Source organism: Peromyscus eremicus, chromosome 6 (genome assembly GCF_949786415.1).
Source record: "Peromyscus eremicus chromosome 6, PerEre_H2_v1, whole genome shotgun sequence".
Lineage (NCBI taxonomy): Eukaryota > Metazoa > Chordata > Mammalia > Rodentia > Cricetidae > Peromyscus > Peromyscus eremicus.
The window spans coordinates 36,133,751-36,150,825 of record NC_081421.1 but is presented as its reverse complement, the minus strand read 5'-3'; the positions used below and the strand labels follow the sequence as shown (position 1 = coordinate 36,150,825).

Here is a 17,075-nt window from a genome sequence, read left to right as displayed (position 1 = left end):
GTGTAGCCTCTGAACCAGCCGAGCTTCACAGCCGGCTACCAGGCAGAAAAGCCCAGGGACTTAAAACCTAGGAGCAAAAGCGCAGGCGAGCCTGGGTTGGCGGACTCCGCTGGTGGTCCCGGATCGGATCGATGGCCCGCCCAGTCCCAGAAGCGGAGGCTCTTGGCTAAGGCTACGTCACCCGCTCCGCCCCTTCCCGCCTCCACCCCCCCCCCCCCACAAGCGAAGACCCACCCCCCTTCCCCCAGAGGCTGAGCAGACCCCAAAGAAGGCACAAGTCCATTGGCCCAGAGGCAGAGGTGAGCTGCGGTCAATCCTGCTGCGGAAGTGAAGGAACTCAGGGAGGCTGGCCGATATGGGGGCTGGGGTCCAGGGAGAGACGGGGTGGGTGGGCAGAAGGGTCCAGGGAAAGGAAGGTACTGGAGGGGAGTGGGGACAAAAGCAGCTTCCGAGGTAAACTCACTTCAGTGACTGAGGCCAGGCAAAACACACGGGAAAGATTATCTGTAGCCTGAGACCCTTTCATAGACACTGATGACACGTTTGTACAAAACAAGCAATTTGAGGAGAAACTCCGGGAACGTCAGAAAGAAGGAGTGATTGATTAATAGTTGTGTTTAAGTGACTTTAAAGAGAACTAACATACACTATTAGGGAGGAGGAAGAGCATTACAAAATCTCCAACAGCAGCCGCAGCAACCGCGCCATAAAGGAAGGCTTTGGTAAGTTTGGAAATGGATGAGAGCATTAAGATTACAGAAGCGCCTCCAGGTCTCTGAACGATCAATCCCTCAGTCATAAGCCAGAAAAGACTAACTCATTTGCTCCCTTTGGAAGCAAAGAACTTTCCTTCACTCGGGTGAAGACTTTCTGTCTCTGCTTATGTTGCAAGAGGACTCAAAGCCAAGACAGAAGAGCCCAGGTACTGCCAACTCTTTTGTTATATACAGTTTGAGGCTTAAGTGTACGGGAATCCGTGTGCTATTTATGGCTCCATTCTCTTGTAATTAACTCTCAGGGTGTATATAGTTGCTTCTGTTTCCCAGCTGAACAGAGAATTACCTCCACCTTGTTCCTTCTTTGTTCGTATAATGATAGCAAGTTTACCTGCTATTTTTAATCATGCAAAGAGTACTCAGAACATTCTGTGATTTGGCAGTCACAGGGTAGGCATATAAGTAATCTTTAGTAAGTCTTAATTTGGGTTAAACTCATTCATAACAATCCCACGATGGGACCACTGGGCTTGCCCCACTTGGGGGTTAAAGATCTCATCTCCTAACAAGCTGAACATAATTCTTCTGTGGTCCTGTCCGGTGTCCCTGTGTCAGTGAGGAGAGGCATGTTTCCAAGCAGAGAAAGAGCAGACAGTATTATGCCTGCAGGGTCATTGTGGATGCTATAGCTCTGGGCTGAGGTCAGTTTACTGTCCTCCTGGTCAGCAGTTGGCATTGAAATGTTCAATGTGTCCTTTTTGGCAAGGACTTGAAGTCATGTTAGAAAGAGATTTGATCTCTTTTCCAGTGGGTTATTACAGCTGTAAAAGTGTTTTTAGAAGGCTAAATCAAATGAATAAAATGTTATACATTAAATGATACAATGTTACAAAATTGTTTGATTATATATAGAAGTACATACATAAATGCACATGTGGGATATATATAATATACATATGCCGGCAAAATGTTGGTTATATTTGAGTGCTGAAATGAGAGAAATGATTTTTTTATCTATTTACTGTTGCTGAGTTTTCTAAATTGCACATGTACAATTTTTATAATGTTTTATAATGTTTTGATAGTTTAAAAGGCTCTTATGCAAACAAGAGACTAAATCTATGAATTCTAATTGTTCCAATATTATTATTATGGTCTCTAATAATAGGTATCCTGCTTTCCAGGAAATGAGAAGCTATAAAAACATTTTCATAATAAAAAGCCCATTTAATGATAAAGTCCAGTGGGAGGCTAGCACACACTGGTTCTATAAAGAGCACATTTTCCATAGTGTCTGCACCAGTTCACACCCCAGGGGATAAGGGTTCCTCTTCCCCCAGATCTCACCAGCACTTGTTGTCATTTATTTTCTTGATGATATGCATTCTGAGTGGAGAGAGGGAGATCTCAAAGCAACTTTAATTTGCATTTCCCTGGTGGCTAGGAATCTTGGTGACTTCAATCTTCCAAGTCTTTCTTGGCTGTTTGTATTTCTTTCTTCAGAGCTGTTTACTCAGTTGATGAGCCCATTCAGTTACTGGATGATAGGTGTGGGGGGGATGGTGTTAATTCTTTGTAGTTCTTATGGAAGTTCCTAATCAAAGAAAATCTGAATATAGAAAATAGAACTACCAGTCCATTCCTGGGAATGTAACACAGAGAAATTTGCATAGCAGTGTTTATTGCTGCATTATTCACAACAGTCAGGAAGTAGAATCAACTTACATGTCCATCAAAATATGAATGTATAAAGAAAATGTGATACATATGTACAGTAGAATTCCATGTAGCCGTAAGAAGTGAAATCATGACATTTACAGGAAATGGATGGAACTGGAAATCATTAAGCTCATAAAAATAAGACAGACTCAAAAAGAAAATATCCATGTGGCTTCTTTTATGAGCAGAACCTAGATTTACAATCCTATGTGTATATGTGTTTATAATTTTATTTAATTATATACAATTCTGACTTGTACATGTGTGTATAGGGATGCACTTGATAAGAAAGCAGAAACAAACCAGCTAGAGTTGGGGGTCTGAGAGAAAGCAATAGGAAGGAGGGAAGCTAATAAGAACAAGGCATAATGACACAGGCACTATGAAGAAACATGTTCAGTTGTTTGCTAACTGAAAACGGACTGTGATGGGATGCACAAGACCTGCACCCAAATGCCAGTACAGAGAAAGGGAAGTCCATACGAAGTTCCATCCCTCACCAAGAAGCCATTTGCAATTGATGGCTGCTGGGAGTTAGAAATCGGTTTTCTCTAATGGAGTGACATTGAGTAGATCAACCATACTTCAGGGCAGCCCCCATGCCCAATACAAAATTGACTCTGTGAATATTTTCTGTGTTTTTTTGTTTTGTTTTGTTACTGTTTTGATTTGATTTTCATTTATTTGTTTTGAGAGCAAAAAAGAAGTTGGGTGGATAGAAAGGTGGGGAGGATCTGGGAAAAGTTGGAGGAGGAGAAAAAAATATGATCAAAATATATCACATGAAAATATTTAAATAAGGAAAAATGGATTTAAGGTTCATTCGGCACGAAATGTATGAATCAATCATGTATGACCCTTAAAGAAAATATCCCCAATTATTCCCAGAGTCGCTATGTGTGGTGTTACTGGAACTTTGCTTGAACTCTTTGTATGACTGTGGTGTGATGTCTTTTCAGGATGAAGATGGGAGACAGAGAAGTCAGCTGCTTGTTGACCTCCCTCACTGTAGTCTGCCTGGTGGTAACCCCTGGGAGCAGGGCCTGTCCTCACCGCTGTGCCTGTTACGTGCCCACAGAGATGCACTGTACATTTCGGTACCTGACCTCCATTCCAGATGGCATCCCAGCCAATGTGGAACGCATAAATTTAGGGTATGTGGGCCTTGCCTGATCCCCTTCTCAGAGAGGGACCACTGATCATCATGGTCCCCCAAACACCTGCGATTACTCTTACTATTTTTTTCTTCTAAAATGAGCTCATAAGAACCTTACATTTGTGGAGACAATAAATATTTTTTCCTGATAGTCTTTTACTAGAACCTTAAGACTCTCTTAGTTGTTTAGGATTCTCATAATTATGGGGCAGCTTAATTCTGAATACATTTTTACTGGAAAAATTACAGTTTCTGTTAACAATTATTGTTATAATACAAGGCATGACCAAGCAAGAGGAACTATCCTCCTATGTCAAAAAAAAATCATCACCATTTTCTTTTGCATGGTCTTTTGAGATTTATAAATGCCCACATAGCACACAGTGCTAGCCAGAGTGAGCATATTTTAAACACTTGACTTATTAAATCTGACAAGTTATGGTGATATTTTAAAGGTTATGAAAAATTGTTGTTTGTATAAATGTACAATCACCAACAGGAAAGATCGACATTGTATTCTCCCTATGAGCTGCCCTTGGGCTGAGTGCTGTATGTATTCATTCACTGGTTGTCCTGGCTAGTTTTACATCAACTTGACACAAGCTAGAATCACTGGAGATGAAGGAGCCTCAATTGAGAAAATGCCACAATACTATCAGGTTATAGGTAGGCCTGTAGGGCATTTTCTTAATTAGTGATTGATGGGGGAGGGCCCAGCCCATTGTGGGTGATGCCATCTCTGGGCTGGTGGTCCTGGGCTCTATAAGAAAGTAGGCTGAGCAAGCCATGAGGAACAAGCCAGTAAGCAGCACTCCTCCATGGCCTCTGCATCAGCTCCTGCCTCCAGGTTCCTGCCCTGTTTGAGTTCCTGTCCTGACTTCCTCCAATGATAAACAGTGATGTGGAAGTGTAAGTCAAACAAACTCTGTCCTCCCTGGTTTTGCTTTTGGTCATAGTGTTTCATCACAGCAGTACCAAACTAACCCTAACTAAGACACTGGTGTTCATAACACCTTTGAACTCGATTCTGTTATCTATGCTTTATAGCTGAGGAAACTAGAACACAAAATGTCTCCAGATTTTACCCAGAGTTACACAAGCTTTTTTGGGCCCGAGCTCAGAGTCATACTCATGTGGACTTCAGTGCCAGGCCTCTTAACCATTGATTACCTCAACCTGCAAGTGTGAGGGGACAGTGCCAAAGAGAATGGCCTGAGTCTTAGCATCCACAAAAGAAAATGATAGGCTCAAGCAGATGCTAGTATATGCATAAATACTTGAGAATGGGAAGGGATGTGGAGGGATGATTAAGAGATTGCAAGGACTGGGTGGGAAGTGGAACTTCTGCAGTCAAGCACAGTATTTCAAAAACTCTCTTGGGAACACAGTGGCAAAGGGGGCTTTTCTGTTTGTTTCTGCTTTGATATTTGAACTTTAACTGACAGACTCAGCTGATGCCTAAAATGACTTTTTCTTCAGGTACAACAGCCTAGCTAGATTGGCAGAAGATGATTTTTATGGGCTGGACAAACTGGAGTTACTCCTGCTGCACAGTAACGGCATTCACACAGTCCCCGACAAGACCTTCTCCAGTTTGCAGTCCTTGCAGGTGAGAAGGGTCGAGGATCATGGAGAGTTAGAAGTGGGGTAGAACTGTGAGCTATACCCCCAGAGCTGTCTATCCCCATGGAACAGAAAATGAACATTCTGTAAACTACAGGCAGACATCAAGGAAGGATCTTATATGTGGAAATTAGAATATTAAGAAAATGCTGGGGGACTGAGGAGATATCCCAGTGGGTAAAATGCTTACACAAGTATAAGGACCTAAGTTTGGATCCCCAGCAGCCACATCAAAACACATCATGGTGGAAAACAACACCTGCAATCCCAGTCCTGGAAGCAGTGGTAGCAGAGTCACTGGCCAATAGAGAGTCACTGGCCAGCCACTCTATCCAATCAGTGAGCTCCATATTCAGTGGGAGAAATTGACTCAAAAACTAATGTGGAAAGCACAAGGAAGACACCTAGCATCTGGTCTCTACACATGCATGCACAAGAGATCACACACAGAAGGAAAGAAACAAGGAAGGAAGGACAGAAGGAAGGAGAGAGGGAGAGGATAGGAGGGGACCAGAGGGGAGTGAAGGGAAAGGAAACAGATTTAGAGGCCAAGGTTTCTCATACCCCCCAGCTAACCACAAAAGAAATCAATTTTCAGGGATTATTAAACCTTTAAAATTTATCCCTAAAATGCCATTTCTAGTTCTTTGTCTGGAAGTAGAAGAGGAGAGTCTTTAACATGGTAGCATTTTATAAATCATTATAAATTTTCAGTTTGTTTATTTACTTGTTTATCCTCTACCAACTCTAAACTGAAGTTGCAAATGCTCACACAAATGAATAAAACATTGTAAGGCCGGGTGCTGGTGGCACACACCTTTAATCCCAGCACTCAGGAGGCAGAGGCAGGTGGATCTCTGTGAGTTTGAGGCCAGCCTGGTCTACAGAGCAAGATCCAGGAAAGGTGCAAAGCTACACAGAGAAACTCAGTCTTGAAAAAAAAAAAAACCCAAAAAATTGTAAGAATTATCATACACCTAAGTGAGAAATGAAAGGATTAAACAAATCTATCAATAAGAATAAGGAGAACAAAAGAGAATGTACATGAAGCACTTACTCTGCTTATAACCTTGACACTTTTGAGAAGCTAATTCATGCTGCATGAATTAAAGACTGTTCAACTCTTTAAATAAACACACTGTTCAGGGAAAGCGTAATAGAGTTTATAGGTTATATATCATTCATCATAACTTGCATATAACAAATAATAGCAATCAAAGCAATAATATCCACTGTTCACAGAGCCTTTAAATGTCAAGCCAGAGTTATGTTTAGTGTTTTGAGGTAGGGAGCATGGAGTGCAGTGTATGGATAGGATGATGCTGATTTGGCTAGATCAGGCTACATTTGGGACATGTAACTTTAGGAGGAACTGATCCTGTATCCTTCATGGAATTCTCCACCTATGTTTATTCTCTTAGCCAGGTTTCCTCTGACTGAGAAACATTGGGTTTGAGGTTGTACTCCCAGGTGACATTTAGGCCAAAGCTTACCAGTTTGACTCTTATTTATTGTAGAAGGTGGCATTCCAGAAAAGCCTCTTTTATAGAGATGACAATTTGAGTCAAATAGGAAAATGAGTAGGAAGTCACAGTTTTTATAAGTATTTCATGTTCTTTTCTTTTTAAAAAAATAGTATGTTCAACTAATTAGAAAGGGATTTGATAAATACTAAGGCATCATGAAACATTCAAAATTATTTGGCTTCCAATTCAGAATCAATTAAATTCATATTATTGAAAAAGACAGCATGCCAGATGTCCACCAGCTGGTGAGTGGATAAACAGACTGTGTAACATGCATACAGTGTAGAAACAAAAAGGAATGAAGAGTTGGTATGTGCCACAATGTCTCAGGAACATCTGGCTAGGTGAAGGAAGCCAGGCACAAAATGCCACATGGTGTATGATTCTAGTTATATGAAATGTTTAAAATGCACGAATCTTTAGAAACAGAGAGGAAATTAATTATTGCTTAGAGTGAAGAAAAAACAAAAATAACTGTGGATGTCGACTGGTCTTAATTTGAGGAAATGACAATTTCCTAAGATGGGATAGTAGAGGTGGATCTAGTTATACCAGTGGGTATACTAAAAACCAGTGTGCTGTGCTCTGAGAAGGGCCTAAAGGAGGGACATGAGAGAGTAAAATGAGGTAATGGGGACAGAGAGTCACATGCCATGGCTTCGCTCATAGATGGAATCTAGATATGCTAATATATTGACCTAAAAGCTGAAGGGGAATCATTTGGGGGAGGATAGGAACCAACGGAGTGGGCGGGGACAATGGAAGGTCATGGGAGGCAGATACTAGCAAAGCACAATGATATATATTATGGAGATGTCACAATGACACTATAATTAAGAACAAAGTGCCTTTTAACTACAGCTCAATTAAGATGCTGTAATGGGGGAAATTGAAGTCCATAGATAGTCTTATAGACCTTAAATTTATTTATATAAAGTGTTTCTTCTACTTCCCCAGCTTCTTTTCCTCCTCCTCCTTCTTCAGGATGTTTTTCACTACACACAAAAGTAGACAGGAGAGTGTAATGAACTCAGGGAAGCAATGGAGGGTGAGGAAAGGAACCAGCCAGGGAGGCCAGTGGGAGGGAAATGAATCCCATAGGGCACCTCATGACTTCGTAGTAAAATCTTAAAAAAGAAGATAATTCAAATACTCCAGTGCACTGATCGCCCAGCTTCAGCAGTTATCTGAGTGTGACAGATCGTGTCTCACTTGCACCCTGAGCTTCACATTCCGCTGAGCTGTTCTGAATCCAATCCAAGTTATGATGCTTGATCTTATACACGATAAAAGATTAAAGAGACTTTAAAAGTAACCACAACATCACTATCTTATATATTATAACTTTAGTGATAATTCCTTAATACTAACAACTGCTTGTATGTGTCCTAATTTCTCTGTTATTGTCATATTCAATTGGCAACTAATTTGTTTGAATTAGGTTTTAATTAAGGTAGGCACATTCCATAGGATTAATCTCAACATATTTCTATATTCATAAACTTTTATTTTTTATGACAGTTCCTTTGACAAGACAAATATGTTCATATCTTTATTTGCAGGTCTTAAAAATGAGCTATAACAAAGTCCAAATAATTCAGAAGGATACTTTTTATGGGCTCAGGAGCTTGACCCGGTTGCACATGGATCACAACAGCATTGAGTTTATCAACCCTGAGGCATTTTATGGACTCACCTTGCTCCGCCTGGTACATTTAGAAGGAAATCGGCTCACAAAGCTCCATCCAGACACATTTGTCTCCTTAAGCTATCTCCAGATATTTAAAACCTCTTTCATTAAGTACCTGTACTTGTCTGATAACTTCCTGACCTCCCTCCCAAAAGAAATGATCTCCTATATGCCAAACCTAGAAAGCCTCTATTTGCACGGAAACCCATGGACCTGTGACTGCCATTTAAAGTGGTTGTCTGACTGGATACGGGGAAAGCCAGGTATCTATACTGTTTGTTTCTTAGTACTAATTAAATAGAATAACCAGCTGGAGGTGCTTTATCTGTAATAGAAAGGCCTAGATCATGTGGATGCAGAAAATGAAGTCCTCAAAATAAACCAGTGACAATGATATCTGTACCCCTACAGCTGTGTTTGCATCACAGCGGGAAAATAGGAAGCTCTGTCTGTGAAGCTGACAATCTTTCCTACTTGGCACTCTGTGGCTTAAAGTACCAAGGCCATGCTTCTTGGCCCAACTGTAAGGTCTTCTAGTGTGGCGCAGGCCGGTCCTCAGTCTCTCTAAAAGCCGTCCTCCCCTCCCCTTCCCAGGCAGACACTTTCCTTCCAGCTCCGACACACCACAACTGTTTCGGCACTGAACCCTGCTGCACTGAACCCTGCTGTTGCTCTGCCTGTAGCAATCCCCTTCCTTCTCAGCTTCCTCTGTTCCCAGATAGAAGCTCTGCTCAGCATTACCTCTCCAGGAGAGTCACACTGCTTATCTATCCCAGCTGCATCAGAATCAGGACCTCAACATTACTATAGTTTGCTCGTGTTTACTTTCTTGAATGAATATTATACTATACTTATAGAATTTATTTATAGAATGAAAAGTCTGCTGCCTTTGCTATGTCTAATTTATCTATCCTTAGCCTCTACAATACATCTGGGACACAGTATGTACTTAATACTTTTTGCAAACTGTTATTATATAGGTAAAAAGAAATGAGTTCACCATCTATCTATTAGTTACCTATGGTCTTACTATGTCTCAAACATGTATATATATGAAAATATATAAAAATGTATGTGTCATGTGCCAATGCACAATGCACATATGTCATATAGTTACATATATATATATAATACAAACAAACCTTTAGGACTAACATCTTTCAGTCATGTCTAAATGACAGGTTCCCTTGTGCTTTTGCTCTTACTGACAATTTCACAAGACTCATAAATTAATCAATCACCTTTATACTTAGAAATTTTTTCTTCCACCCCAAGCAGTCTGATAGCTTCTCCTTGGCAGTGTGGCAGTTTCTCTGACACTTCCTGCAGTCCAAAGTTAATATATTCATCTCTACTTGCATCTTCCATTCTTTAGTTCCACAAAACTCTTGGGTTGCTTTTCAACAGAGACTTTTTCCATTTTCCTGACATGCATTTGTTCATGGATATAAAACTGGAGTCTTGCTGATCTGGTCTCATGCATATCTACGTATGTCATCTCTTTACAATGCCAAATCATAGTGTAGTCTTCATAAAACAATCTCAAGTAGCAAATTTAACAAATATTTGCAACAGAATTGAAAACAACATAAAAAGCTACAACAGTATTTCTAGGGAGACAGATGGTAATAGCTGTATAGAGACTGCAAGTGGCCAGTTTCTACCATCGGACATATTTATCTCAATTTATAAGTGAAAATGTACAAACATCAGGGTCTTAGAATTAGTCCTGCCAGCTGCCTGTCTTCTTGACATTTCCCTTCACCTTGCTATCCTCACCTACTCCTCTTTTTTCCCCTTTTTCGTGAACTGCATCATTCTTGGACATCCCTCGACCAGGGTTTAGACATACAGATCAACAAACAGAGCATACTGTCCAGTGGGAAGACAACCAACCAAACAATGCATTCTAATTATGAATGCTGAAGGTTAAGCCAGGGAAAGCAGAGGGCACCATGAGAGGTAAAGTAGGGAGCCCACTGGAAATAAGTGCTGATCATACTGAGTCCTCGAGGAATGTGTAATTAGTGATGGCACTGGGCATGTCAGGCAAATAGCTCATGCCAGAGCTTGGCATTGAATGACAGGGCTGAGGGATGGAAAACACTTGTGTGGGATTGGAAACTGGTGTGAACGGAATGAAGTGACAGTCAGACTTGAATCTGAGCCAACCTGAGGCATGATAGCTCTGGTCCAGGCACAAGCCGCAATGAACATCCCAAGATATGAATGCAATGTTGTGATGTGGTTTAACTAAGCCAGAAGTTGGCTATGCCTTCTGCTTCATGAGGTCAGATCCAAGGCACTGACAAGCAGGTAAGGGACACATATTGTCAGTAGGTGGTGGATGGCATTGGAAGGAGCTCCTTATGATGGTTCTAAGCTTTTTATTCCTTCTACCTACCTCCTCTGCACAATGTTATTCTATAAAATTAGGTGAATAATGATTGATTATATTTTACTTGGTATAGTAGTGTTCCCATATCCATGAAGGATACATCCCAGGACTTGCAGTGGATGCAGAAAACCATAGGAACTACCAAATAATACTGTGTTTATCTCTGCATACTGTGGCCCTAACTTTGGAAGTTTAAAGTACAGTAGCAAAATTAACATAGGTTTCTTTTTCATTCTTCCTAATTTCACAGCTACATTTTCACTGTAAATCAAAGAACTTTGGCATGTGGCTTGCAATGTGTTCTTTTGTTTTGTTCTTTCCTAAGTTGAGAGGTTTCTTCTGAAAGGAACCATGTCCATAGCTTCTCTCCAGCATATCTGATTGTCAGCATCACCACTCTTGTGTTTGAGGGTATGCTTAATAAAATAGGGATTACTTGGATACAAACACTATGATACCATGATAGTTTATGCAATGCTGGAGATCATTGCTTAGTAGCTATTAAGCATGGAGCATATGCTGTACGCATACACTGGAAAGAGGGATTGTGTCCCGTGCTGGGGATGAGGCCCACTGAGACAACAGGAGATTTCATCAGAGTACTCAGAACTGCATGTGATATCAAACTTATGTTTCTTTTGGAATTTTCCAACCCATATATTCAGACCATGGTTGTCTTCAGATGAGAGGGCTGGTACACACCTAAAGGGTTTAGAGTCTCTGGCCAGAGTGACTTTGCCCTTTACAAGGAAACTGTACATGTGTGAAGCTGTTCTCAGGATGTATATCTAAGACATCTATTGTTTCAGTTATCTGCTGTGTTCAACAATGGTATAGGAAATATTATGTGGGACAGCATGAAAGTCTCAGACTGGTTTGTTTCAGAGAAAATTCTATACCTCTTATTTAGTATTGAATGACCAGCTTTTTAAATTAGGCTCACCAGAGCAATATTTAAAATATTTAAAATGCCCAATATGGCATCTCATTACCCAAACAGGACTCAGTCCTTTGTGACTAGTGGTGTATGATTTGCAAACTCTGACATTACCAGACACAAGTCTCTCCTTTCCCCCATTCCACTTGGCTCTCTAGTACTGAGTCCATCTTATCCATCAGGACCATCACTAAACCTGGACTGGCCATCCCAACTACCTTCCATGTTCTATCAATACTCACATCTTATTGGGTAGTTTTACCCACATCTTTGTCTCTTCTGTCTGCATCTCTCCATCTCTATTTCTACTAAGCTAAAACACAAACTGTTCTTGTAGAGAATGGAAAAATGCTTGGATTTTTAATGCTATCCCAGAATTTAGAGATTTTCAAGTAGGTTACCTTTTAACATATAGCCAAGTTCTATGACTGTCCTAAAACCTTGGCAGGAGGAACTGAAGTGTTGCAAATTAAAGTGCTGAACACAAGCTTATGATTTTGTGTCTCTAGATAAGGAAAGGGTTCATTCAATGGATACTTATCAAGTACTAAATATATAGCCAGGTCTTAATATCCAGGTGTAATAAAGACAGCTGTGAATAAGGCAAATAAAATCCCTGTACCTGTGCATATTGTATTGTAGCATGATGTGTAGACAGTATGTTTTCTAGAAATCATTTCAGAAGCTTCTTTGAACTCTAGTGAAAATATTTCTTCAAAGTATTCATGTGTTAATTTATAAAGAGGACACATTTTTAAAATATAATTGTTATTTTTTCCTAGATGTAATAAAATGCAAGAAGGACAGAAGCCCCTCCAGTCCTCAGCAGTGTCCCCTCTGCATGAACCCCAGGATCTCTAAAGGCAGACCCTTTGCTATGGAACCAGCTGGAGCTTTCCTGTGTACAAAGCCAACCATTGATCCATCACAGAAGCCAAAGAGCCTGGCTATTCAGGAGGACAATGGATCTGCCTTCCTGTCACCCCAAGATTTCATAAAACCTTTCGGTTCCCTGTCTTTGAACATGACAGACCTGTCTGGAAACAAGGCCAATGTGGTCTGTAGTATCCAAAAGCCGTCCAGGACATTGCCAATTGCATTCACTGAAGAAAATGACTACATCATGCTAAATATGTCATTTTCAACAAATCTGGTGTGCCGTGTAGATCATAATCACATTCAGCCAGTGTGGCAACTACTGGCTTTGTACAGTGACTCTCCTTTGAGACTGGAAAGGAAGCCACAGCTTACTGGGACTCCACAGCTGTCTTCCAAATATAAACAGGTGGCTCTTCTGCCTGAAGACATTTTTACCAACATAGAGGCTGATTTCAGAGCCGATCCTTTTTGGCTCCAACAAGAAAAAGTTTTCTTGCAGCTGAATAGAAATGCCACCACACTTAGCACATTACAGATCCAGTTCTCCAGTGATGCTCAAATCACTTTACCAAGGGCAGAGATGAGACCAGTGAGACTCAAATGGACCATGATTCCGATAATGAACAATACCAAACTGGAACACACTGTTTTGGCTGGTGGCACTATTGCCCTGGACTGTCCGGGCCAAGGTGACCCTTCACCTCACTTGGAATGGCTTCTAGCCGATGGGAGTAAAGTGAGAGCCCCTTATGTTAGTGAGGATGGGCGCATCCTAATAGACAAAAAAGGAAAATTGGAACTCCAGATGGCTGACAGCTTTGACACGGGCCTTTACCACTGCATAAGCACGAACTATGAAGATGCTGACATTCTCACCTATAGGATAACTGTGGTAGAGCCCCATGTCGAAAACATGCATGAAAATAGAGTTCAACAAACAGTGGTTTCTGGTGAGACACTCAATCTTCCATGCCATTCCACTGGTATTCCAGATGCTTCTATTAGCTGGGTTCTTCCAGGAAACACTGTGTTCTCTCAGTCATCAAGAGACAGACAAATTCTTAACAATGGGACCTTAAGAATATTACAGGTTACCCCAAGAGACCAAGGTCATTATCGCTGTGTAGCGGCCAACCCATCAGGGGTGGATTTTTCCATTTTTCAAGTTTCAGTCCAAATGAAAGGCCAAAGGTCAGTGGAGCATGATAGGGAAGCAGATGGATCTGGACTTGGAGAACCCAATCCCAGTGTTCCCTCTAGGCAGCCACCATCTTCGAAACTCTCTGCATCAGCTTTGACAGGGGCAGAGGCTGGAAAACAAGTCTCCAGGATACATAAGAAGGACAAATACAGAGAGTTCATACATCGACGGCGTGGGGATTCTACCCTCCGGCGTTTCAGGGAGCATAGGAGGCAGTTCCCTCTCTCTGCTCGGAGAATTGACCCACAACACTGGGCAGCACTTTTAGAGAAAGCAAAAAAGAATCCTGTGCCAAAGCAGCAAGAAAATACCACAGTAAAGCCAGTGCCGCTGGGTGCTCCACTTGTGGTGCTCCCTGCTGAGGAAGAACATGCTTCCGGCATGATTTCTCTAGATGAAGAATTCACAGTTCAGAAAACTAAAGCTTCTGTCACAGAACGGTCATCAACTACTGACTCTAGACCAGTATCTTATGGCTTCGTGACAAGTGTAACTTCTGGCATAGAAGTCTTCTCTACTATGAATCCACAAATACTACCATCTAATCACCGTCCTGATTTCAAACTATCCAATGTTATTGACACCACAGCTGTGTCAAAGAGTATAAACCCAACTGCAGCAAGCAAAATAGAAAATGCAACCAACCAAAATTCAAGCATTATCTTTCCATCAGTATCTGGAGTAACTGAAACTCAGGATGCTGTTCAGATGGGGAGAAGAGCATCTTCCCAAAGTACACACCCAGTCCCAGGGGGAACCATGGCTGCTAATGGCTGTGCCAACATGCTAAGTATCTGCACCAGCAAAGCTGATACAGTCTTGCCGTCAGCAAATCCAACAGAGGATTATGGGCATCAGACACCTATAACAGGAGAGAGCCGAGCCAGGAATAATAATACCTCTTCTCACGCTGCTAAAGATCCTAGCTTCCCCAAGCACCTTTCAGATTCACACACTGCTGCCCCTTCTCTATTTCACAGGCCTAGAAACAGTACCGCTAACTTCCCCTTGTCCAGGCACTTTGGGAGACAGAGCAGGGGGCGAATTACAAGCCCGTACAGAACCCCAGTTCTCAGACGGCATAGATATAGGATTGTGAGGCCGGCACTCAAGGGACCTGCTAACAGAAGTACTAGTGAATTTTCAGCAACAGAGCCCAACAGGATGTGCCCAACCTGTTCTTCTACAGAGAGGCTCACCCTGGCTACTACAGCATGGTCCATTCCAGGCTCATCCCTCAGCACCCTCCCCAGAGCTAACATCACCGGGGACATAGCAGAAAAGTCTACCACTGTGGTTCAGAACCCACCATTATTATTTAAGAACAAACAAAATGTAGATATTGAGACATTCACAACTACTATAAAATATTTCGGAGATGGAAGTACCCAAGTGACTCCCAGTGAAGCAAGCATGACTTCTACTCCAACACCTGTATCCCTGGAAATAACTCCAGTAGACAACAGTGGTTACCTGAGTGTGTCTAGTACCATCCAAGCTGGAAGAGATTCAGTGGTGACAGCACCACTTTCCAGTCCGCTCAGCAAACCCTCAATGCCAACAAAAGCAACAAACACAAAATTCTCAAGAAGGAAAATTCCCTGGCCCCAGATCTTCATAAATAACCACAGCAAAAAGAGGATGTTAAAGAACCTGGATCAGTTTGGTTCACAAAAGAACACAGCCACACTGTTTCCCCAAATAGCTCCTCTTTTACCCACAGATCATAGCCCCCCCTTACCTTCTACAACATTCTCCGCAACTCTGATGCAAACTCTGTCAGCAGCAATGGCTGCCACTCACCACAAGGCCACTGAAGGTGTCGGAAGTCTCTCAGCTGGCGAGGAGCAGCCCTTCACCAACTCCTCCCCAGTGCTTCCTAGTGCCACCAGCAAGGGAGGTAGTACAATGACCTTCCTGTCAATGGAAACAGCCACCCTGGCAACTCCTACTGCCCCTGAATCTGTCATTATCTCTGAAACCCAAATAGCAAGTTCCAAAGAAGCAAAAGACCAAATAAAGTGGCCTCAGAAGAGCAGGCATGACCCAAACACCACCCCAGGGCAGAGTTCGGGCTTCAGCATGTACCCAGCTCCAACAACAGCTGACACTTCCTCGGCTTTCACTCACTCGTCACGAGAAGACACCAGCAGAATTGTAAGCACAGTTGCTCTCCACTCAGAAACCAGTCTCCTGGGCCTAACTGAAGTGTCACAGAAGTGTACTCAGACTTCGGGAAATACAACAGCTTCAGAAAGAACTTTGTTCAACCTATCACAGGAGGTAACCACCATGAAAAGAGCCTCAGACATACCACCATCCCTCAACAGTGGGGCGCCTCTGATGCCCAGTCCTTCCCCTCCTCCCTTGACTAGGGGTGTGGTTACAGACAGTGAGGTCACATCCACATCAATTTTCAAGATGATGACCAATAGAATGGTCACCATTAATGAATCCTCAAAGCACAATAGAGATCTGCAGCAATCCTCAGCAGAGCCTGGCCCAGATCCCGAGATCGTAACTGGAGCCACTTACTCTACCTCCTCTAATCTGTTCCTTTCAACACCTGGGCCAACATTAAGAATAGATAAACCACAGAATTCTAAATGGAAGCCCTCTCCCTGGCCAGAAAACCACTTTGAGCACAAGTCATACTCAGAAACTATTGTAAAGGGCAAAAGACCAGCAGGGAGCATGTGGTCCCCTCTCAGCTTTCCAGAGGCCAGCACCCATGCCTTACATTGGAATGGACAGAAGCATGCAGAGAGTGTCTTTGATAAGAAACCTGTTCAAAACCCAACTTCCAAACTCCTTCCCTCTGACTCTGTACCTAGAACTATATTGGAAAAACCAAGAATTACTGGAGGAAAGGCTGCAAGTTTTACTATTCCAACCAACTCCGATGCCTTTCTTCCCTGTGAGGCTGTTGGAAACCCCCTGCCCACCATCCACTGGACCCGAGTCTCATCAGGTATTTGGAACCATTAACAATACCTTAATTATAAAACAAGGACATGATCGTATCTTTCAGAGTTGTCTTTAAAGTACCAACACTAGTTTTACATTTCTCCAAAATATAAAACCTATTGATATCCTCATTTGACATTTGCATATTCCTCATTAGAAGAAATTTTTTTAGATTTTACTTTTTAAGTGTGTGTGCAAAAATGTATGTGCAAATGTGTGCACACATGCGTGTGCATGTGTGCATTTGCACACATTAGGGCAGG

The 17,075-nt window shown here is 42.0% G+C and overlaps 1 protein-coding gene across 1 annotated transcript in view; it reads left to right on the top strand.

The window, feature by feature from the left end:
* The first annotated feature begins 220 nt into the window (after positions 1 to 220).
* Positions 221 to 17,075, top strand: part of Igsf10 (immunoglobulin superfamily member 10) — a 28,142-nt gene continuing 11,287 nt past the window's right edge. The window contains exons 1-5 of the mRNA XM_059265388.1: positions 221 to 299; positions 3,395 to 3,589; positions 5,071 to 5,200; positions 8,303 to 8,693; positions 12,548 to 16,816. Coding sequence (XP_059121371.1) covers positions 3,396 to 3,589; positions 5,071 to 5,200; positions 8,303 to 8,693; positions 12,548 to 16,816 — 4,984 coding nt within the window. The 5' untranslated portion in view covers positions 221 to 299; position 3,395. The remainder of the gene's footprint in view (positions 300 to 3,394; positions 3,590 to 5,070; positions 5,201 to 8,302; positions 8,694 to 12,547; positions 16,817 to 17,075) is intronic.